The 23,081-nt window shown below is 43.5% G+C and overlaps 1 protein-coding gene across 18 annotated transcripts in view; it reads right to left on the bottom strand.

Moving 5' to 3' along the window:
* Positions 1-23,081, bottom strand: part of ADGRL3 (adhesion G protein-coupled receptor L3) — a 1,264,347-nt gene that overhangs the window by 1,021,888 nt on the left and 219,378 nt on the right. For all 18 annotated transcript variants that reach the window (XM_077475785.1, XM_077475784.1, XM_077475783.1 and 15 more), the window contains exon 2: positions 11,725-11,936. In XM_077475785.1, coding sequence (XP_077331911.1) covers positions 11,725-11,779 — 55 coding nt within the window. In that variant the 5' untranslated portion in view covers positions 11,780-11,936. The remainder of the gene's footprint in view (positions 1-11,724; positions 11,937-23,081) is intronic.

Here is a 23,081-nt window from a genome sequence, read left to right on the forward strand (position 1 = left end):
TACCATTCCAGTCAGTAGACAGTCAGTAAAAATTAGGAAATTAAGAACGATGGTCTGGCAATTACTTGATTGAGTTCCCTTGAGTACACTGCAAGCAATCAGGTCCCGGTGATTTCTTAATGTTAAGTTTCCCAAATCTAATTCTAATTCTGTCCTCTGTTAGCCATGAGGGTGCTTCCTGTGATGTGTCACGAGAATATAGACTCGTGAAGACTGAGGGGAAGAATACATTTAATACCTTTGTCATCTCCCAATCCTTTGTAACCAGATGTCCTTCCCCATTTTTTACAGGGCCAATATGGCCTCTCCTCCCTTTTTTACTGTTTACATAATTAAATAATTTCTTGGAATTTTTTTGCTCTCCTCTGCTATGTTTTTTTTTCGTGTTCTATCTTAGCCGCCCTAATTGCACCCTTACATTTTTTGTTTCATTCTTTATAACGTTTGAATGCTGATGATGCTCCCTCAACCTTGTATTTTTTGAAGGCCTTCTCTTTTACTTTTATATGAATATAAGAGCGGCGACGGGAGGCGGGGGATGTCCCATCCCGCTCCTTTGGCATAACAGCCGAGTGGCTTTTAGCCGTATCGGTTGTTATAGCTGGAAAGCCGATCGCTGGCTCTAAAAACAGTACCGGGATGATGCCTGCAGCTGCGGGCATCATCCTGATATAACCCCTGAAAGCTGAGTACGCACATCTGCGTACGCTGGGCGGCAAGGGGTTATGTACACACACACACTGAGCAAAATTATAAACGTAACACTTTTGTGTTTGCCCCTATTTATCATGAGCTGAACTCATAGATTTATGACTTTTTATATGTACACAAAAGGTATATTTCTCTCAATTATTGTTCACAAATCTGTCAAAATCTGTGTTAGTGAGCACTTCTCCTTTGCTGAGATAATTCCATCCATCTAACAGGTGTGGTATATCAAGATGCTGATTAGACAGCATGATTATTGCACAGGTGTGCCTTAGGCTGGTCACAATAAAAGGCCACTCTAAAATGTGCAGTTTTACTGTAACCAGTCAGTATCTGATGTGACCACAATTTGTCTCACGCAGTGCAGCACATCTCCTTTGCATAGAGTTGATCAAGGTTGTTGATTGTGGCCTGTGGAATGTTGACCCATTCCTCTTCAATGGCTGTGTGAAGTTGCTGTATATTTGCTGTCATATACGCCAATCCAGAGCATCCCAAACATGCTCATCAATGGGTGACATGTCCGGGGAGTATGCTGGCCATGCAAGAAATGGGATGTTTTTAGCTTCCAGGAACTCTGTACAGATCCTTGCAACATGGTGCCGTGCATTATCATGCTGCAACATGAGGTAACATTGTGGATGAATGGCACAACAATGGGCCTCAGGATCTCGTCACAGTATCTCTGTGCATTCAAAATGCCATCTGTATTCGTTGTCCATAGCACATGCCTGCCCATACCATAACCCTGCCGCTACCATAGGCCACTCAATCTACAACGTTGACATCAGCAAACCGTTTCACCCACATGACACCATACACGCTGTCTGCCATCTGCCTTGTACAGAGAAATCCAGGATTCATCCCTGAAGAGAACACCTCTCCAAAGTGCCAGACACAATCAAATGTAAGAATTTGCCTACTCAAGTCTGTTACAACGACAAACTGCAGTCAGGTCAAGACCCCGATGAGGACGACGGTTTCTGCCAGTTTGTGCAGAAATTCTTCGGTTATGCAAACTGATTGTTCCAGCAGCAGTTGTCCAGGTGGCTTGTCTCAGACGATCTTAGAGGTGAAGATGCTGGATGTCGCGGTCCTGGGCTGATGTGGTTACATGTGGTCTGCTGTTGTGATGCCGGTTTGATGTACTGCCAAATTCTCTGAAACGCCTTTGGAGACTGCTTTTGGTAGAGAAATGAACATTCAACTCAAAGGCAACAGCTCTGGTGGACATTCCTGCACTGCAATCAGCATGCCAACTGCATGTTCCCTCAAAACTTGCAACATCTGTGGCATTGTGCTGTGTGATAAAACTGCACATTTTAGAGTGGCCTTTTATTGTGGCCAGCCTAAGGCACACCTGTGCAATCATCATGTTGTTTAATCAGCATCTTAATATGCCACACCTGTGAGGTGGGTGGATTATCTCGGCAAAGGAGAAGTGCTCACTAAGGCCGCGTACACACGGGCGGACTGTTCGCCCAACTTTGTCCGCTGAACAGTGTTTCAGCGGACAGTCCGCTCGTGTGTGGGCTTCAGCGGACAGTTTCAGCGGACAGTCTGTCGAACAAAGTTTTTCGGAATTTCCGTAAGACAGTCCGCTGAAACTTGGTTTCAGTGGACAGTCCACTCGTGTGTAGGCTTGTTCGACAAACTAAGTTTCGCGCATGCTCAGAAAGGATTTACACGGCGAAGGTTGCATTGCAGTGTATTGGACGTCGAATTTCTCGTACGTGCCGTTCACGTCATCGCGCACGCTTTCAGCGGACTGTTCGTTCATCGTGTGTGGTCAAGTCCGTTCATGCAAATTTTGAGCGGACTGTTTGTCGGATTGTTTGACGAACAAAGTTGGGCGAACAGTCCGCCCGTGTGTACGCGGCCTAACACAGATTTAGACAGATTTGTGAACAATATTTGAAAGAAATAGGACTTTTGTGTACATAGAAAAAGTTGTAGATCTTTGAGTTCAGCTCATGATAAATAGGGGCAAACACAAAAGTGTTGCGTTTATAATTTTGCTCAGTGTATACACAGTATGTATGCACACACGTATTATTGCAACACAGTGCATATGCTAAATATGTTCTTTCTGGTATGAATAGGCTGTTAGTGTATTGATTGCCCCACAGTAACATGCATTAACAATATCTGCGCATTTTTAATTTATGTGTGGAATGTGTTTTTATTTCTTTGTTTTTTATTCTTTAACCACTTCAGCATTGGAATGTTTACCCCTCTTTATGACCAGGCCATCTTTTGCAATACTTTGACTACCGAACGTCCGTTTTTTTGTAGTTTTTTTAAGTACGTTTTTTGTAGTCTCATGTCGAAAGTGAAGAGGTTACTCACAAAACGAACATTTTCGTATATTACAGAATACGTCAGAAGTGATGTAATGTGTTGAATAATTTTGTATGCATTCTTTCGTTTCTGAGCATGTGTAGTTTTGCTCTTACGATTTTTTTACTAATGAAATGAAAATCGGACATTGAGTTCACATCCGACAAAAATGTTATAGTCTGCATATCCAGCTTTTGTCTGACGAAAAAGTGAAATCGGCTGTTGAAAGCACAGTACTAACGATCCGAAAATCAGCAGACAGCTCGTCGTATGAATTTTTCCATCCGATTTTCATATTGTGTGTACAGGCCTTTAATGACAATTGCACGGTCATGCAGCGCTATACCCAAATAAAATTGATTTCCTTTTTTCTCACAAATAGAGTTATTTTGGTGGTATTTAATCACATCTGTGTTTTTTATTTTTTGCACTATAAGCAAAAGAAGACTGACAATTTAGGAAAAAAAACTATATTTAATAAAGAAAAAAATGTAAAAGTTCAAATGTATTCATTCACTTAGGCCAATATGCACTCTGCTCTGCTCTGCTATGTTCTGGTAAAAAAATCCCAATAAACATATATTGATTTGTTTGTGCAAAAGGTATAGCGTCTAAAAACTATTGGATATAAATATGGAATTTTTTTTTTTTATTAATAGTAATGGTGGAAATCAGTGATTTTTATCAGGATATTACGGGGGACACATCTGACAGTAAGTGACACTTTTTGGGAACCAGTGACACTAAGGCCGTGTACACACGGGCGGACTGTATGGCCTACTTAGTCCGTCATACAATCCGACGGGCAGTCCGTCATACTTTCGAATGAACGGACTTGACCACACACGGATACCCAAACAGTCCATCAAAAGCTTGCGCGATGACGTGTACAGCACGTACGACGGGACTAGAAATAGGAAGTCCAATACACAGCAATGCAACCTTCCGCCGTGTAAATCCTTTCTGAGCATGCGCCATTCTTAGTCTGTCGAACTAGCCTACTGACGAGCGGATTGTCCGCTGAAACCAAAGTATGACGGACAGAATTTCGAAAAATCCGAAATACTTAGTACGCCAGACTGCACGCTGAAAAAGTCAGCTGAAGCCCACACACGAGCGGACTGTCCGCTGAAATGTGTTTCGACGGACTAAGTAGGCCATACAGTCCGCCCGTGTGTACGCGGCCTTATACAGTGATCAGTGCTAAAAAAAAATCACTGTCACTGTACTAATGACACTGGCAGGGAAGCTGTTAACACCAGGGATGATCAAAGGGTTAAATGTGCTCCTAGGGAGTGCTTTCCAACTATGTGGGGGATGCTTTGACTGGGGGAAGACAGAGATCCGTGTTCCTGCTTAGCAGAAATACAAAATCTAACCTCTCACAGAACGGCGGTCTGCTTTGTTTACACAGGCAGACTGCTGTTCTGCCGCTCCTGAGAATGATCGCGGGGTGCCGGCAGACATCGGGTCCACCAGACCCGCTGATTGGCTCCCCCAGTGTCCAATCATAAAGGGAGCGGGTCGCCAGCGGCGCGCACCCCAGACCCAGTGCACGAAATCACATACAGGTACTGCCACACTATATCTGCCTGGGGCGTTCCAGAAGAGGTTAATTCATATAACAAATTACTTATAAATTATTACTGCAGTACTGTCAGGGGCTTTTGGGAGTTATCAGTATCATGATCTGGAACTGAACCTGGAACTTCTGTGGCATCTGGCTGTATTTCTTCTCACTATGCCACCTGAGATTCTGGACAGTGCCCTGCCTGATTTTTTTGGACAACCTTGCTTTGCATCTTGTTTCTGGAGAAGTTTAAACCCTTTTCACTTTCCATGAACTTCCTGATTTAGTTAGCATGCTACATAGTTATATACTGGAATAACCCACGTTTAAGTACACAATGGGGTTTATTTACTAAAGCTAGAACGTGCAAAATCAGGTTCACTTCTGTATAGAAACCAATGAGCTTCCAGGTTTTATTACCACAGTTCAATTGAACAAGCTGGGGTTAGAAGCTCATAGGTTTCTATGCAGAAGTGAGCCTGATTTTGCACTCAGCTTTAGTAAATAAACCCTATTGTGTACTTAAAAGTGGGGTATGCCTGTAGTTACATAGTAGGTGAGACTCAAAAAAGACACAAGTCCATCAAGTGCAATCTATGTGTGTGATTATAAGTCAGTATTACCTTGTATATCCCTGTATGTTGCGGTCGTTGCTTATCTAATAGTTTTTTGAAACTATTGATGCCCCTCGATGAGAATACCGCCTGTAGAAGGGAATCCCAGACATCCTGACCGCTCTTACAGTAAAGAACCCTCTACGTAGTTTATGGTTAAACCACTTTTCCTCTAACTTTAATGAGTGGCCACGTGTCTTGTTAAACTCCCTTTCGCAAAAAAAGTTTTATCCCTGTTGTGGGGTCACCAGTATGGTATTTGTAAATTGATACATATCCCCTCTCAAGTGTCTCTTCTCAAGAGAGAATAAGTTCAGTGAAATAAGTACTAGGACCCCCAGGTCCTTTTCCATCCTACATGCCCCCAGAGGTTCTCCCCCTAGTGTATAGATTGTATATTTTTGCCACACAAATGCATGTAGCTGGCAAATCCCACCCCATTCATTTGTTCAGATCTTCGTGCAAGGTTTGCGCATCCTGCGGAGAAGTTATTGCCCTGCTTAGCTTAGTATCATCTGCAAATACAGAGATTGAACTGTTTACCCCATCCTCCAGGTCCTTCATGAATAAAATAGGATTGGTCCCAGCACAGATTGGTCCCAGCACAGAACCCTGTGGGACCCCACTACCCACCCCCGACCATTCCATGTATTCCCCATTTATCACCACCCTCAGAACTCACCCTTGTAGCCAGGTTTCAATCCATGCACTCACCCTATGGTCCATGCCAACAGACCTTATTTTGTACAGTAAACGTTTATGGGGAACTGTGTCAAATGCTTTTTCAAAATCCAGATACACCATGTCTATAGGCCTTCCTTTATCTAGATTGAAACTCACTTCCTCATAGAAGGTTAATAGATTCCGTGCCGAGTTGGGGAGGCAGTGGACTGGGAGGGATGGGAAATGTTGTGGGTATTTGTTTTTCTATGCCAACCTATCTACAAATGTTTTGTTATGCTATAGGTACTATGTTGTTGTCACATGTGCACTATCGATATTGGCTGATACAGAGGTTTCCACCAATGGCTCTGTCCATGTCTGCTCGGCTGGTCCCAGTCCAACTGCGGTTTATTACGCACGCCCTATATCCGCCATGAGCTCCCTAAAATTCCTGACGTGGAATGTCAGGGGCATGCGCAATAAGATTAAGCGCACCGCCGTTCTGACATTCCTTAAATCTCAGCGTGCTGATGTCATCGCACTGGTTGAGACTCATGTTACGGGTCACTTACAATCCTCTTTGAAAAAGCCTTGGATAGGCTGGGCCTATCATGCCGCTCACACCTCGTATTCCAGAGGGGTTTCGGTCCTGGTTGCAAAAAGGGTCCCATTTGATTTAATGTCACTCCAGACGGACCAGCAGGGCAGATATGTGTTTATACATGCCACCATTAATGGATCCCCTATCCTGATACTAGCTTGCTATGTCCCCCCTGTACAATTCACTTGTCATTAGTGAGGGTCTTGCCTTTATGACTCAATATCCCTCCATACCGGCGGTATGGATGGGAGACTTTAATATGACTCTCACACCTGCCCTGGACCGTATGGGTGCACCTGACCCTCCCTCTGACTCGCTAGCCCACACTAGGCTATACCGCATGCTGACCGACTTTGCTATTGTCGATACTTGGCGCCACAGACACCCACACGCTAAAGCCTTCTCATGCTTCTCGGCCAGTCACAACACTATGTCGCGTATAGATTTTATTTTAATTTCAAGGTCCCTAACACCGAAACTAGGGGATGTGGGTTTTGCTCCGAGAATACTTTCGGATCACACTCCACACTGGATTGCGACCCAGCTCCTGAGCGTCTCACCTGCTCCTCCTTGGCGGCTCAACCCGTTTTGGCTGACGGCCCTGAGGGACCAGGAAGACATTCCCACTGAACTACAATATTACTTCAAGGCTAACGGGCACTCAGCTGCTTATGACATGGTCTGGGAGATGTTTAAACTGCATGCCCGCTCCCTCCTTTCCACGCGCATCAATAGAGTCAAAAGGTCATCTAAACTTATTCTGCAAAAGGCTGCGGAACATCTACAGGTGCTGGAGGAGGCGTTCCATCGGGACCCTTCGCCCAGCACAGCCAATAATCTTAGGGTACAGACGCGACAGGTTTCCCAGTGGCACATTGAGAAAGCTAAGCAGCGCATCTTCTTTTGTAGACAGAGGGTGTTTGAGTAAGGTGAGCGATCAGGCAAACTACTTGCATACGTGGCCCATCTGGACGCGCGTCCCCCTGTGGTAGTGTCGTTGTTAGATCCGCGGGGAACGATATCACCGATCCGCAACTAGTGGCGGAGGAATTTTGGAAGTTCTACCGTGCACTTTACACCTCCCGGGTCACCCACTCTCCCCAAGACACCAGGGACTACCTGGCGGGAGTTGCATTTCCCAGACTGGCTGATGAACAGCTTGAACTGTTAGAAGCCCCTATTACTATAGAAGATATCTCTGTGGCTATCTCCTGCCTGGCAGCGTCCATGGCCCCAGGATTAGACAGCTTACCACTTGCATTCTACGCCACTTACTCTGATATCCTTATCCCTAAACTTTATGACTTATACAAATTTATGTTTGATACAGGTACCCTACCCCCCTCTATGAGAGAGGCCCAAATTGTAGTAATCCCCAAGCCTGGCAAGGACCCTAAATACCCAGAATCGTATAGACCTATCTCCCTGCTCCAAGTTGATATTAAGATATTAGCTAAGATCCTAGCCTCCCGCCTCAACCAGGTCATTCTGTCCCTAGTCCACCCAGATCAGACAGGCTTTATGCCAGGGAAAAATACAGCAATGAACATTCGTCATCTATTTATGAATATTCAGGGATCCCACGATGACATCGGGTCGAGGGTCGTGGTGACTCTGGACGCCGCTAAGGCCTTCGACTCTGTGGAGTGGAACTACTTATGGGAGTGCCTTTCGAGATTTGGATTTGGCCCCAATTTTATTCGTTGGGTTCAACTCCTATACCAATCCCCCAAGGCCAGGGTGTTTGTGAATGGTTGGTTATCGGACCAATTTCCCCTTGAGAGGGGGACCCGACAGGGCTGTCCTCTCTCCCCTATGTTGTATACACTGGCTGTGGAGCCGTTGGCCATCATGATTCGGGCACATGCTAATATCCGCGGCCTTAAGATTGGTAACCTGGAAGAGAAGATCGGGATGTATGAGGATGATACCGTTCTGTACCTGGCAGACTCGGGTCCTTCCCTGTACGCTGCCCTTCATTCTATAGAATGTATCGGTGGCCATTCAGGTTTGCGTATTAACTGGTCCAAATCTCAGATCCTTCCCATTGACCATTTCCCACCTCCGTTCACGTCTCCACCTCTGAGCCTCCCAAGGGTCTCCTCGATTAAGTACCTTGGGGTGCAGGTGACCAGATCGCTCACAGACTACACACTCCTTAACATTGAACCCCTATGTACACTGATCAAGACTAAGACACAGAATTGAGCAGACTACCACTGGGGGTTATGGGACGCATTCATTTGGTTAAAATGATACTTTTACCAAAGATACTCTATCTAGTGTGGCATGCCCCCCTATATATACCACAAAAAAAATTCAAAACGATTGAGTCTGTTCTTAACTCATTTATATGGGGGCACAGCAGACATAAATTATCCTGGAAGCTCCTGAAAAAACCGGCGACGCTAGGAGGAGCTGCTCTTCCAGACTTTCAGGAGTACTACCTTGCCTCCCAATTATCCCATTTTTATTATTTTGATAAAAGAGAACTACTACGATATCAGGCACTAATCTGTGGGCATCCTGACAATCCAGCCCACACCCCCCTTCAGGCAGTCCTCAGGGCCTCCTTGACGGGTTGCTCCCCCCGCCATAACGCAGACATGCTGACACATCACTGGATGGTGTGGGGGGTGGCACTGAAAAAACTTGGGATCCCACGGGTCCACTCCCACACGCCTCTCTGGTTCAACATGCCCCTACCTGAACTGCTGTCCATTCCAGATCCTGCAGTGTGGATACGCCACGGGATCTTATATATTTATCAGGTCATGACTAATATGGGAATAAAAACGTTTCAAATGCTCAAGGATGAATTTTCCCTCCCTTTTTAGATACCTGCAGCTCCGCCATGCCATACAAACCCAATTTATTAGCTCTAACCCATCCTTGGCAGTCCCCTCTATGGTAGATACAGTTACGGGTACTGAGCCAGCTAAATTAATCTCTACCTTGTACTCTGCTATCCGTCTTCCTGGTGTCATGGCCTTGGCCTATGCTGCTAAGACCAGATGGGAGGTGGACATTGGGCTTATTGCGGATGAGGATTGGGATGACATTCTGGGGGATGTGAAATATGTATCCCCCGGCTGTCAGATCGCCTCACGCAGCTGTATATCATACACAGGACATATCTAACTCCCCAGAAGATAGCACGTTTCAAGCCCATGTACAATCCGGGATGCCGTCAATGTGGTCATACCCCGGGCTCCCTTTATCACCTTCTATGGACCTGTCCAACTATTCAAGCATACTGGATGCAAGTGATACGATTCCTGCACGACCAGATGGGTTCACCTGCTACCCTAGACCCCAAAATGTGCCTGCTCGGTCTGATGCCTAGCTTAGAAGCTGATAAATCTCTTCGCACCTTTTTGCATGAGACCCTATTCCTGGCAAGGAAAGCGGTGGCTAGAAGGTGGATGCAGGCCCTGCCCCCCACAATCCAGTGTTGGAAAAAAGAGGTAAATTATACTCTTCCATATAAGAAGCTGATTTATGTGCATAGGGGGTGTTCACCTAAATACGAAAAGGTCTGGGGTAGATGGTTGGCAGATGGTGAAACGTGTACTTGATATACTCGCCCTTCATCTTCCCCTTTCCCTCCCCCTTTTTTTTTTCTCCTCTACCCTCCCTCTCTGTCTCTCCCCCTTTCCTTTGTCTCTTTTTATACATACATATATACTATGTGATGGCTCTACCTCTTGTGGGTAGTTTGCTTTATGCTACACGGTTACTGTAATGTGTCTATATATGTGCTATTGTTTTGGCCATGTTGGCTTCCGTCGATTTATGTACCAAGCATTCGTACAAAAAAGGGTTTACCATCACTTTAAGTTTAACCACTTGAGATCCGCGCTATAGTCAATTGACGGCTACAGCGCGGATCTCCTTTTCCGGGACTACGTCTATTGACGTAGTCCCGTGTACGAGCGGCCTGCGCGCCCCCTGAGGGGCACGCGTGGCGCGCTCTGTGATCGGCGAGTCCATGAGACTTGCCTGATCACCGATCCGTGCAAGGGGTCGATCCCGACCCCTTATCACGTAATCAGCTGTCAGCCAATGACAGCTGATCATGTGATATAACGGAGCCGGTAATCGGCTATTATTCCTCCTCACGCTGACAGCGCGAGGAGAAAAAAAAAAGCCGATCCCCGGCGGCCGTGATCGGGACATCAGTCCCGATCATGGCCAGCCCTGCTAGCGACCACCTGCCCCCTGCCAGTGCCCACCTGCCCCCTGCAGTGCCCCACTTATTAAAAGTAAGTGCCCCCCGTCAGTGCCACCCAGCAGTGCCCATAGTGCCACCCAGCAGTGCCCACAGTGCCACCCAGCACTGCCCACAGTGCCACCCAGCAGTGCCACCCACAGTGCCCACAATCTGCCTCAAAGGTGCTGCACCCCAGTGCCGCCCATCAGTGCCCAGCAGTGCCGCCCATCAGTGCCCAGCAGTGCCGCCCATCAGTGCCCAGCAGTGCCACCTATCAGAGCCACCTATCAGTGCCACCTATCAGTGCCCATCAGTCCCATCTATCAGTGGTACCTATCAGTGCCCATCCGTGCCACCCACCCGTGCCACCCATCCGTGCCATCTTATCTGTGCCCATCTTTGCCCATCAGTGCCGCCTTATCTGTGCCCATCGGTGCCGCCTTATCTGTGCCTATTAGTGCCGCCTTAAGTATGCCTATCAGTGCCCACCAGTGCAGCCTATCAGTGCCCACCAATGCAGCCCATCAGTGCCCACCAATGCAGCCCATCAGTGCCCACCAGTGCAGCCTATCAGTGCCGCCTAATCAGCGCACTTCAATGAAGGAGAAAAATGACCCGTTTGCAAAATTTTATAACAAACTATTAAAACATGATTTTTTTTTTTTGCATCTTTTTTGGTTTGTTTAGCAAAAAATAAAACTCCGAGCTGTAATTAAATACCACCAAAAGAAAGCTCTATTTGCGGGAAAAAAATGATAAAAATTTCATTTGGGTACAGTGTTGTATGCCCGCGCAATTGTCATTCAAAGTGCATCAGCGCTGAAAGCTGAAAATTGGTCTGGGACTGAGGGGGGTTTAAGTGCCCAGTAAGCAAGTGGTTAATAAACAACCACAGCCTAGACTATTATTGTAAATTACTTTCACTTTAAGTTATTTGCAGAGTTTTATTCTTATGTAAAAACCAATAGATGTTATCTATGAAAACTGGAGAGATTATTTAATATTAAATTCTCACCGTGAGTAAAGGTTATCAACAGCATCAAGCAGAGAAGCAACTGTAATGACCACATTGCTGTGAGGTATAACAAGAGAGGTATGAATTGGAGTTCTTTTGCAATACTTCAGATGACTGTTGTGTTTTCCAAGGCTGATTGAAGATTAAGATATTGTTGCCCAAAACGTAACGGTAAAGCCACTAGGAAATTGGCGAATGGATAGGTCCAAGACCTGGGGAAAATAAAAATAAATACATACATTATCTTTCCACTCAAAGATCCTAGCTCAGGAAAGTAACAAATATACAGTTGAAATATAATAAGTAAATATGGTTACATATTACTGTCTCAACAGCACCTCGAAGACATTACCAATCTTGCTAAGAATGTATTAAAACAAAAACCAAAGCTCTAATTATATGAGATGGGCCTACAGCTTCAGAAGAATATGGGAAAAGCAAAACTTCACCTAAAAGCGTAACTAAAATCAGAAAAAAATAATGACAGACAGGCATTTATGAAAATAAAATAAACTAGCCTGCCTGTGCCCAATCTTCTGCACATGCACAGGGCAGTTTAAAAACCTGCTATGGAGCTGGGATGAATGACTCCAACACATGAATGAAATCATCCCCACAGAAGAAGGGATGTCACTCAAGGACATCAAGACCATTGGAGCACAGGTTCGTAATTCCAGATTCAGTTTTTCTTTAAAGTATAACTAAAGGCAAAACATTTTTTTATTAGTTTAGGATAGAGTGGAGAGGGATTAGAACCCCGTCAGTTTTTATTTCTGTCTGTGCCCCTGTTCATCCTCTCTATTTGTGCTGAAAGTGAAAGTAAAGAAAATCCCAAATTTTGGGCTGTCCTCAGAAAAGTAATAGAGGGGAAACCTTCCAATGGGGACACTAGTTCTTGTGAAGTGGGGGTCTCCAAGAGATTGCATTAATTTTCAGGAAATTCCTCTCACTGCCTGTTTTGGCTATGGGACAGGAAGTGAAGGGAAATCTCAGAAATGGCGCACAGAAGGCGAAAAAAAATTTGACAGGCGTTATAATCCTCCCTTGTTCTATCCAAAATGAAAAAATAAAAAGTTTTGTCGATAGTTCTAATTTAGGTTTAAGTATATGTAAACCCTCACCTTGTAAAATAACCCGATCGCAGCGATACCTCACATGTGTGGTTTGAACACCGTTTCGTTTGCGGCCGCTACTCACGTATGCATTCATTTCTGCACGTGAGCTCGGCGGAACGAGGCTCATTTAAAAAAAAATTCTTGTTTCTCATTTATTTTACCTTTTATTTTTACACTGTTCATTTAAAAAATAAAAATTGTGTCACCTTTATTCTTATTACAAAGAAAGCCTCTTTAAGAGCTATGGGCGGAAGTGACGTTTTGACATTGCTTCCTCCCTGCAATGGTATGGAGACAGGTGGGTTCATCTTCCCCTCACTCTGCTGCCGGCCACTTCAGTAAGCGGCGGAGGGCACCCGAGCATGGCGGGAGGGCCCCTTATATATTTGTACATATTGAGCATATTTTATCTTAATCTCCATTTAAGAGAGAATAAATTAAGTTCCTCTAATCTTTCCTCATAGCTGAGCTCCTCCATGCCTCTTATCAGTTTGGTTGCCCTTCTCTGCACTTTCTCCAGTTCCCCAATATCCTTTTTGAGAACTGGTGCCCAAAACTGAACTGTATATTCCAGATGAGGTCTTACTAATGATTTGTAAAGGTGCAAAATGATATTGCTCTCTCTGGAGTCCATACCTCTTTTAATACAAGAAAGGACTTTGCTCGATTTGGAAACTGCAGTTTGGCATTGCATGCTATTATTGAGCTTATGATCTACCAAAATGCCCAGATCCTTCTCCACTGTGGATTCCCCCAGTTGTACTCCCCCTAGTATGTAGGATGCATGCATATTCTTAGCCTCCAAGTGCATAACTTTACATTTGTCAACACTAAACGTTATCTGCCACGTAGTCGCCCAATTAAATAGTGCATTGAGGTCGGCTTGCAAGTTGGAGACATCCTGTAAGGACGTTATTTCACTGCATAGTTTGGCATCATCTGCAAAGACTGAAATGGTAAATTTAATCCCAGACCCAATATATTTTATAAAGGTATTAACCACTTAATAACCGCCCTATAGCCGAATGACGGCTTTAGGGCGGTTTCTTAACTGTGGGAGGCCGTCATATGACGTCCTCCCAGAATTCCGCTCTCGCGCGCCCCCTGGGGCGCGCACTCGAGAGCATCCGTGACCGCCGGGTCCACAGGACCCGGCGCATCACGGATCACGGTAAACGGCCGCTCGTCGCGGCCGTTTACCACGTGATCGCTCCGTCAAATGACGGAGTGATCACTTGTAAACAAACCGGCGTCATGTTATGACGCCGGTTCCTCCCTCCCCCTCTCTGTACCGATCGGAACAGCGGAGGGGGAGGAGATCGGTGTCAGCAGCGATGTGGGCTGCATCTGCAGTGCCCACATCGCTGCTCACCGAAAATTAACCCCTCAATTCCCTGCAAAAACTCTGCAATACCCTGCCATTAGTCTGCAATAGTCTGCAATAGTCTGCAACACTCTGCAATAGTCTGCAACGCTCTGCAATAGTCTGCAACGCTCTGCAATACCCTGCAACGCTCTGCAATACCCTGCAACGCTCTGCAATACCCTGCAACGCTCTGCAATAGTCTGCAACGCTCTGCAATACCCTGCAACGCTCTGCAATACCCTGCAACGCTCTGCAATAGTCTGCAACGCTCTGCAATAGTCTGCAACGCTCTGCAATACCCTGCAACGCTCTGCAATACCCTGCAACGCTCTGCAATACCCTGCAACGCTCTGCAACAATCTGCAATGCTCTGCAACACCCGCCAATACCCTGCAACACTCTGCAACGCCCGCCAATACCCTGCAACACTCTGCAACGCTCTGCAACACCCGCCAATACCCTGCAACACTCTGCAATGCTCTGCAACACTCTGCAATGCTCTGCAACACCCACCAATACCCTGCAACACTCTGCAATGCTCTGCAACACCCGCCAATACCGTGCAACACTCTGCAATGCTCTGCAACACCCTCCAATATCCTGCCATACTCTGCAACGCCATACTCTGCAACGCCATACTCTGCAACGCCATACTCTGCGATACCCAGCCATACTCTGATATACCCAGCCATACCCAGCCATAGTCGGTGATACCCTGCAATACCCAGCCATAGACACCCCCCCCTCCCGCCGCCCTCCGGTGCTTCTACCGACTCGCCAATACTATCAAATCCAGAATCTTTTTTTTTTTTTCAGGCTTCCCAGCTTAGAGGTGAGATGCGGGGTCTTATTGACCCCACATCTCACTGTAAAGAGGACCTGTCATGCCATATTCCTATTACAAGGGATGTTTACATTCCTTGTAATAGGAATAAAAGTGATCAAAAAATTTATTTTTTGGGAAAAAAATGTCAAACTAAAATAAATAAAGTAAAATGAACAATAAATTTTATTTATTTTTTTAAAGCGCCCCTGTCCCCATGTGCTCGCATGCAGAAGCGAACGCATACGTAAGTCCCGCCCACATATGAAAACGGTGTTCAAACCACACATGTGAGGTATCGCTGCGTACGTTGGAGCGAGAGCAATAATTCTAGCCCTAGACCTCCTCTGTAACTCAAAACATATAACCAGTAAAAAAAAAATTAAATCGTCGCCTATGGGGATTTTTAAGTAGCGACGTTTGGCACCATTCCACGAGCCTGTGCAATTTTGAAGAGTGACATGTTAGGTATCGATTTACTCGGTGTAACTTCATCTTTCACATTATGCAAAAATTGGGCTAACTTTACTGTGTTTTTTTTTTTTTTAAGCACAAAACAGTTTTTTTTCCAAAAAAAAGCATTCGAAAAATTGCTGCGCAAATACCGTGCGAGATAAAAAGTTGCAACGACCACCATTGTATTCTCCAGGGTGTTTGCTAAAAAAACATATATAATGTTTTGGGATTCGATGTAATTTTCTAGCAAATAAATGATGATTTTTACATGTAGGAGAGAAATGTCAGAATTGTCCTGGGTGCTCCAGAACGCCTGATGGTGCTCCCTGCATGTTAGGCCTCTGTATGTGGCCACGCTGTGTAAAAGTCTCACACATGTGGTATCGCCGTACACGGGAGAAATAGCAGAATGTGTTTTGGGGTGTAATTTGTGGTATGCATATGCTGTGTGAGAAATAAACTGATAATATGACAATTTTGTGAAAAAAAAAAAAAAAAGTAAAAAAAATCTTGATTTTGCAAAGAATTGTGGGAAAAAATGACAACTTCAAAAAAACTCATCATGCCTCTTACTAAATACCTTGGAATGTCTTCTTTCCAAAAAGGGGTCATTTGGGGGGTATTTGTTCTTTTCTGGCATGTTAGGTTCTCAAGAATTGAAATAGGCCGTCAGTACTTCAGGTGTGATCAATTTTCAGATATTGGCACCATAGCTTGTGGACTCTATAACTTTCACAAAGACCAAATAATATCCACCAATTTGTACTTATTTTTACCAAAGATATGTAGTGGTATAAATTTTGGCCAAAATTTATGAAGAAAAAATTACTAATCTGCTAAATTTTATAACAGAAATGAAGAAAAATTCATTTTTTTACAGAATTTTCTGTATTTTTTCTTTTATAGCACAAAAAATAAAAAACCCAGCGGTGATTAAATACCACCAAAAGAAAGCTCCATTTGTGTGAAAAAAAGGACAAAAATTTCATATAGGTCCAGTGTTGCATGACTGAGTAATTGTCATTCAAAATGTGAGAGCACCGAAAGCTGAAAATTGGTCTGGTTATTAAGGGTGTTTAAGTGCCCAGTGGTCAAGTGGTTAAAAAGTAAGGGCCCCAACACGGAACCTTGGGGTACACCACTGATAACATTAGACCATGTAGAGTAACAATCATTAACCAATACTCTCTGAATTCTGTATTTTAGCCAGTTTTCTATCCATTTACAAACTGATATTTCCAAGCCTGTAGACCTTACACATTAGCCATGCCTGGGGAGCTGTGTCAAACGCTTTGGCAAAATCCAAGTATACCACGTCCACAGCCACCCCTCTGTCCAAGGTTTTACATACCACTTCGTAAAAATAAATCAGATTTTTTTGACAACTTCTGTCTTTCATGAATCCATGCTGTATGTTGCTTAAAATATTTTTTTACAGCAAGAACTCATCTATGTGGTCTTTTATTAAACTCCCCAGTATTTTCCCAACTAAAGTTAAACTAAAGCCCCATACACACTATCAGATTTTCTGCTGATTTTTTCCTTCAGATTTACCAAAACCATATAATATGAGGTCAAACATTAGGAGTTTCAATTTGTATGCAATCAAGCAGGCCCTTGCACTACATGGCTTTGGTAAACCTGAAGGGAAAAATCAGCAGAGAATCTGATAGTGTCTATGGGGGTTAACAGGTCCAGTTACATGGTAAGGACTTCGTTCCCTTTTTAAATATAGGCACAACATTGGCCCTACACCAATCCAGTGGTACAATTCCTGTCAATAATGAGTCCCTATAAATTAGAAACAATGGCTTTGAAGTGACAGGGCTCAATTCTTTTAGGATCTGTCTGTGGATGCCATCTGGTGCAGGTGCTTTATCCACCTTTATTCCGTCTAAATATTTCTGGACCATATCATTTTTGAGCCATAGTGTCAATACCATCTCCATTATGGACTTGAGCTCCCCCATGCTCCTTTGTATACACAGAACTGAAGAATGTATTTAAAAAAATTGCCTTTTCTTTGTCCCCAGTCCCCCACTCTAAATTATTTAGTAAAGGGCCTACATGCTCAGACCTGACCTTTTTACTATTAATATATTTGAAGAATTTTTGGGGGTTTGCCCTACTATCTTTTGCAATATGTTGTTTGTTTTGAATTTTTGCGCCCTTGATTTCCTTTTTACATATTCTTTTATATTCTTTGTAACATTTAAATGACAATAGTGTTCCTTCATAATATTTTTTAAAAGCTGTTTTCTTATTGCTTATAGCTTTTTTAACTTTGGCCGTGAGCCGCATAGGTTTTATTTTTGGCTATTTAAACTTATTGCCCATGGGAGTATACTTAGCAATGAGTTCACAAACAGTCTTTGAAGAATTCCAATTTCTGTTGTTTGTTTATCGATGCCAATATGCTCTCCCAGTCTAAGTCCTGGAGAGCAGCCTTCATCCTTGGAAAATTAGCTCTCTTAAAGTTAAGTGTTTTTATCTTTCCCATATGTTTTTTGCTTACAGCTAACATCAAATGAAATCATGTTATGATCACTGCTACCTAGATGTTCCTTTATATGAACATAATAATAAGCTCTGCATTTTTTGAGATTATTTTGAGATTATCAGGTCCAACGGAGAATAATTCCTAGTTGGGGCCTCAATAAACTGGACCATAAAATTGTCCTGTAATAGGTTTGTATATTTTTGTCCTTTAACTGTCCAGCAGTGCTGTTACTCAGGTCAATTTCTGGGTAGTTAAAATCCCCCATTATTATCACTGTCCCAGCCCTTACAGCCCTTTCCATCTGTGCAAGGAGCTGAGTATCCACCTCCTCATTGACATTGGGTGGTCTATAACAAACTCCAATGATTAACTTTGAACTACGCATCAGCCTACGCTTCAGCCACATCACACTCTCCATCAATTAAGTTCTCATTCACGCTCGCTTCGAGATCACTTCTCACATAGAGACAAACCCCACCACCTTTCCTTTTTACCCTGTCTCTCCAAAAACATGCATAGCCAGAAATATTAATAGCCCAGTTATGTGAGGAATGAAGCCAAGTTTCAGCTATACCGATTACATCATAGCTCTCCTCATGCACCTGAGCTTCCAACTCACCCATTTTGCTTGACAGACTTCTGGCATTCGTGAACAAACACTTTAATGCATTATTACATTTTGCTCTGGTGCTTTGCATATCCTTTTTAGTTGTACAAATGGCACTATAATTTCCACTGGTTGTTTGCAACATGGGAACTTTCTTGTCACCTGCCGTAACCCTCCCCATCTATCCCCATTCCACCATTCATAAATGTCTGACCTGTCTTCCCGACTAAATTCTAGTTCACCCTCCCCCCTCAATCCTAGTTTAAATACTCCTCCAACCTTCCAATAAACCTCTCCCCCAGCACAGCAGACCCCCTTCCATTCAGGTGCAAACCATCTTTAGCATATAAGTTGCACCCCAATGAAAAGTCAGCCCAGTGCTCTAGAAACCCAAACCCTTCCTTCTTACACCAGATCTTAAGCCATGCATCCAGCTCTCTAATCTGCCCCTGCCTTTCTTGTGTTGCACATGGCACAGAGAATATCGCCTTGGAGGTCCTTCCCTTAAACTTGCAGCCAAGTTCTTTAAATTGATTCTGAAGGAACCTCCACCTTCCATATATTCTGTCATTGGTTCCAACATGGACAAGACAGTTGGGTCATGCCCAGCCCATCCCAGTAATTTATCAACCCGGTCCACCACATGTCGAACCCTGGCACTAGGGAGACAGCAAAACATTTAGTTGAGGCGATCCTGGCGACAATTAATTCTATCAGTCCTTCTGATTATAGAATCCCCTATTACCACCAACTGTCTAGGCCTACCGGCTCCCCCCTCACCACCCCTACTAGATGGGCTGCTCTCCCGGCTTTTAGGGGTAGCAGTGACATCCAGGCCTGCCACCTCTGTGTTTGCCACCTCCACATCTTTACTCAACTTGGCAAATTAGTTTTGATGTACAAACACAGGACTGGCCTTACTTTTCTGTGAGCCCCTTCCACTCCCTCTAACTACATAAACCCATCTTCCTACCTGATAACCCTGACTTGCCCCTCTTCCCTCCACATCAACCCTACTGACCACCTGCTCAGCAAGCAGAGGACCCCTTTCAAGGTTGTCCTTTCTGCCCAGCGTTGCAACTTGTTCCTCCAGATCTCTAATGCAAAATTCCAGAAGGGCAACCTGCTCACATCTGTCACAGCTCTATCCATCCTGGAGCTGTTGCATCAATTTTGCATACATGTGGCACACTGTGCACTGAGCAACCCTGCTAGCACTCATTTCCCAGTTACAATATAATTACTTATAGGAAGTTTAAGATGTTACCTACAGGTTAGAAGACTCCTGTCTTAAATCCTGTTTTCAACTCCTGGTTATTAACTCTCCACTTTAGTTAAAAATTTCACTTATGTTCACAAAATCCAGATGGGAGCCATCTCCAAAGAGAGTTGTATAAACCCTTATATACACCTGTAAACAATATGCCATTCCCCTTAATTAGCAGAGAGGGGAAAAAAAGTTCTGTTTCAAAAGTGTCAGAAAAAAGAAGGGAAAAAAAGTGTTTTAAAAATTGATATCAAGCTTATCAAATAAGGAGAAAAAAAACTCTTGCAACCACAAGCAGTCAAAAGCACAACTCCTGGTTATTAACTCTTCACTTTAGTTCAAAATTCCACTTATTTTCACAAAATCCAGATGCAAGCCAGCATTAGCAGGGAGCCAGTAAATGTACTGTGGGTGGGAGGGACCTGGTTAAGAATGAGGTAGGTCTTTGCGCTATGCAGTTATTAGAAAATCTAAAGTATATTGTAAGGAGATTATATGAACAGAATGTAACTGTAATGTGGAAAGCTCTACAGATATGACATCAGATAAAAAAAGGTAGTCAATAATGGCAAAAGCCATAGTCTGTGTGAACAATTACAGGCATGGGGTTCAAGGACAAAGTACAGGAACTGGGTGAGAGGATATTAAATTCCAGCAGGAAGAACAGACATTCCACAGCTCAGGGCAGGCCTCTTGAGGGAAGCAGAAGCACACTTCAAACATGTTGGAAAAAAACAAAGGAAGAGGCGCCTTCTGAGTGCAGACAGTGTAGACTTTATAATACAAATAATAAAACGCTCACATTGAGGTGAAACCATGTCAGTATGAGGAAGATAAGTCCTGCAGCAGTGTGTCACTGTGCACACTGGTTCCGGCAGCCTGAACCACTCGTAGTCCCTGTAGGAGCTGTCCACGGACTCTGTGCATGGAGATGGATCCAGGGAAGAGGGCTGGAACACCTGTGGTCTGCAGTGGCATCTGACGTCATCGGAGGCCACGCACATTCCAGCCCTCTTCCCTGGATCCATCTCCATACACAGAGCTGGTGGATGGCTCCTACAGGGACTACGAGTGGCTTAGGCTGCTGGAACCAGCGTGCACAGTGACACACCGCTGTAGGAATTATCTTCCTTATGCTGACATGGTTTCACCTCAATGTGAGTGTTTTATTATTTGTATTATAAAGCCTACACTGTCTGCACTCAGAAGGCGCCTCTTCCTTTGTTTGTTTTTTCAGACATGACATCAGATCAGACTGTATGAGGATAATTAGCTTCAGCAACAAAAAATACAGATCTAATCATATAATCAACTTATTGTAATACATTCTATCTACTTAATTTCATTTTGAGGTAATCAAAATGATAATATTAACAATTCTTACTCATTAATAATTGAAAGTTGAACAATAAGCAAACAGCATTTTGTACTGGTACCCATAACAATAAATCAATAACAATTTGTTTTATTTGTTAATCAGCCGTTAGGGTTTTTTTTTACTGTAATATGACAAACTACTGATCATCTTTTTTGAATCACTTCATGAACACAGTGAGACTGCACCCTTAATTACCAGAGTAATTGTTTATTTGTTGTTTAAATGTTGTTGTATAAAACTTCAAAAGTCAATTCTTCAGTTGTTTTGTGTGATGATAGCTGTCAAAAGGAGGCAAATACAGTCTAGGGAATTACAGAAAAAAAAAGCAGGTTACAGTAGCAATCCCCATTATTGTTATGTAAAAGAGAAGGTAGGAAACAGGAGTATGAGAATTGGGGGGTGGGGGAGATATATATATATATATATATATATATATAAGTTTAAAGTGGTTGTAAAGGGTGAAGGTTTTCTACCATCGTGCATTCTATGCTTGAAGGTGAAAAATGTCCAGCTCCCTCCGCAGCCCCCCACAATACTTACTTAACCACTTAAAGCGGAAATAAACCCATCCATAAAACAGTCTAATTTCCGGCACATGCCGGAAATGTAACACTCACATTGGTTGTGCTCTCAACCAAGCTGTCAAACCATCCAATGGCTGGTGTCATAACTGATCACATGTGCAGCATCATGGCAGTTGTAGATTAAATAGAGGTAAAGATGGCAGCTTCCTTGGCTAAAAATGATAGGGGGGTTTACATATGCTTTAAGGACCGAGCCTCTTTCTGAGATTTGTTGTTTACAAATTAAAAACCTTTTTTTTGCTAAAAAATTACTTAGAACCCCCAAACATATATATATATATATATATAATATTTTTTTTCTAACACCCTAGAGAATAAAATGGCGGTCATTGCAATACTTTCTGTCACAATGTATTTGTGCAGCGGTCTTACAAGCGCACTTTTTTTGGAAAAAAAAAAAAAAAACACTTTTTTGAATTAAAAAAATAAGACAACAGTAAAGTTACCCAAATTTATTTTATACTGTGAAAGATAACGTTATGCCGAGTAAATTGATACCCAACATGTCACGCTTCAAAATTGTGATTATTGCTCTCGCTATACCGGTCGAGGTTATACCTCACATGTGTGGTTTGAACACAGTTTTCATATATGGGAGCTGCTCACGTATGCGTTCGCTTTTGCATGTGAGCTCAGCGGGACGGGGCGCGTTTAAAAAAAAAAAATGTTCTTATTTATTTTACATTTTATTTTTTACTTTTATACTGTTCTTTTAAAAAAAAAAAAAGTGTCACTTTTATTCTTATTGCAAGGAATGTAAACATCCCAAAATCCGTCAAAAAGACCTCAGATCTCATATTTACACTAAAATGCAATGAAAAAAAAAAAAAAGGCCCTTTAAGAGCTATGGGCGGAAGTGACTTTTTGAAGTCACTACCGCCCTGCAATGATATGGAGACGGGTGAGGGCCATTTTACCCTCATACCCAGCCAGGAGAAGGATCTGATCTCCTCCGCCGCTACCGATGGCTCCGGAGCTAGCTGCTGCCATAACAACGATATTCCTCTTCAAAATACCGAAGTAAACCTGCGGCAGGCGGTCCTTAAGTGGTTGTAATCCCCCCTTGGTGAATTTTACCTACAGGTAGGCCAAAATAAGGCTTACCTGTAGGTAAAACGCATATCTCCTAAACCTGCATAGTTTAGGAGCTATTCACCCTGCATGAAGCCGCTGACATCAGCGACACATGCGCTCTGCAAAACCATTGCAAATGTTTATTATTTTGTGTTTTAAAGTAAAAACAATCAAACCTTAAGCCTAG

This window comes from Lithobates pipiens, unplaced genomic scaffold, assembly GCF_037356315.1.
Source record: "Lithobates pipiens isolate NorthernLeopardFrog02 unplaced genomic scaffold, aLitPip1_a1.2 Scaffold_13, whole genome shotgun sequence".
Classification (NCBI taxonomy): Eukaryota; Metazoa; Chordata; class Amphibia; order Anura; family Ranidae; genus Lithobates; species Lithobates pipiens.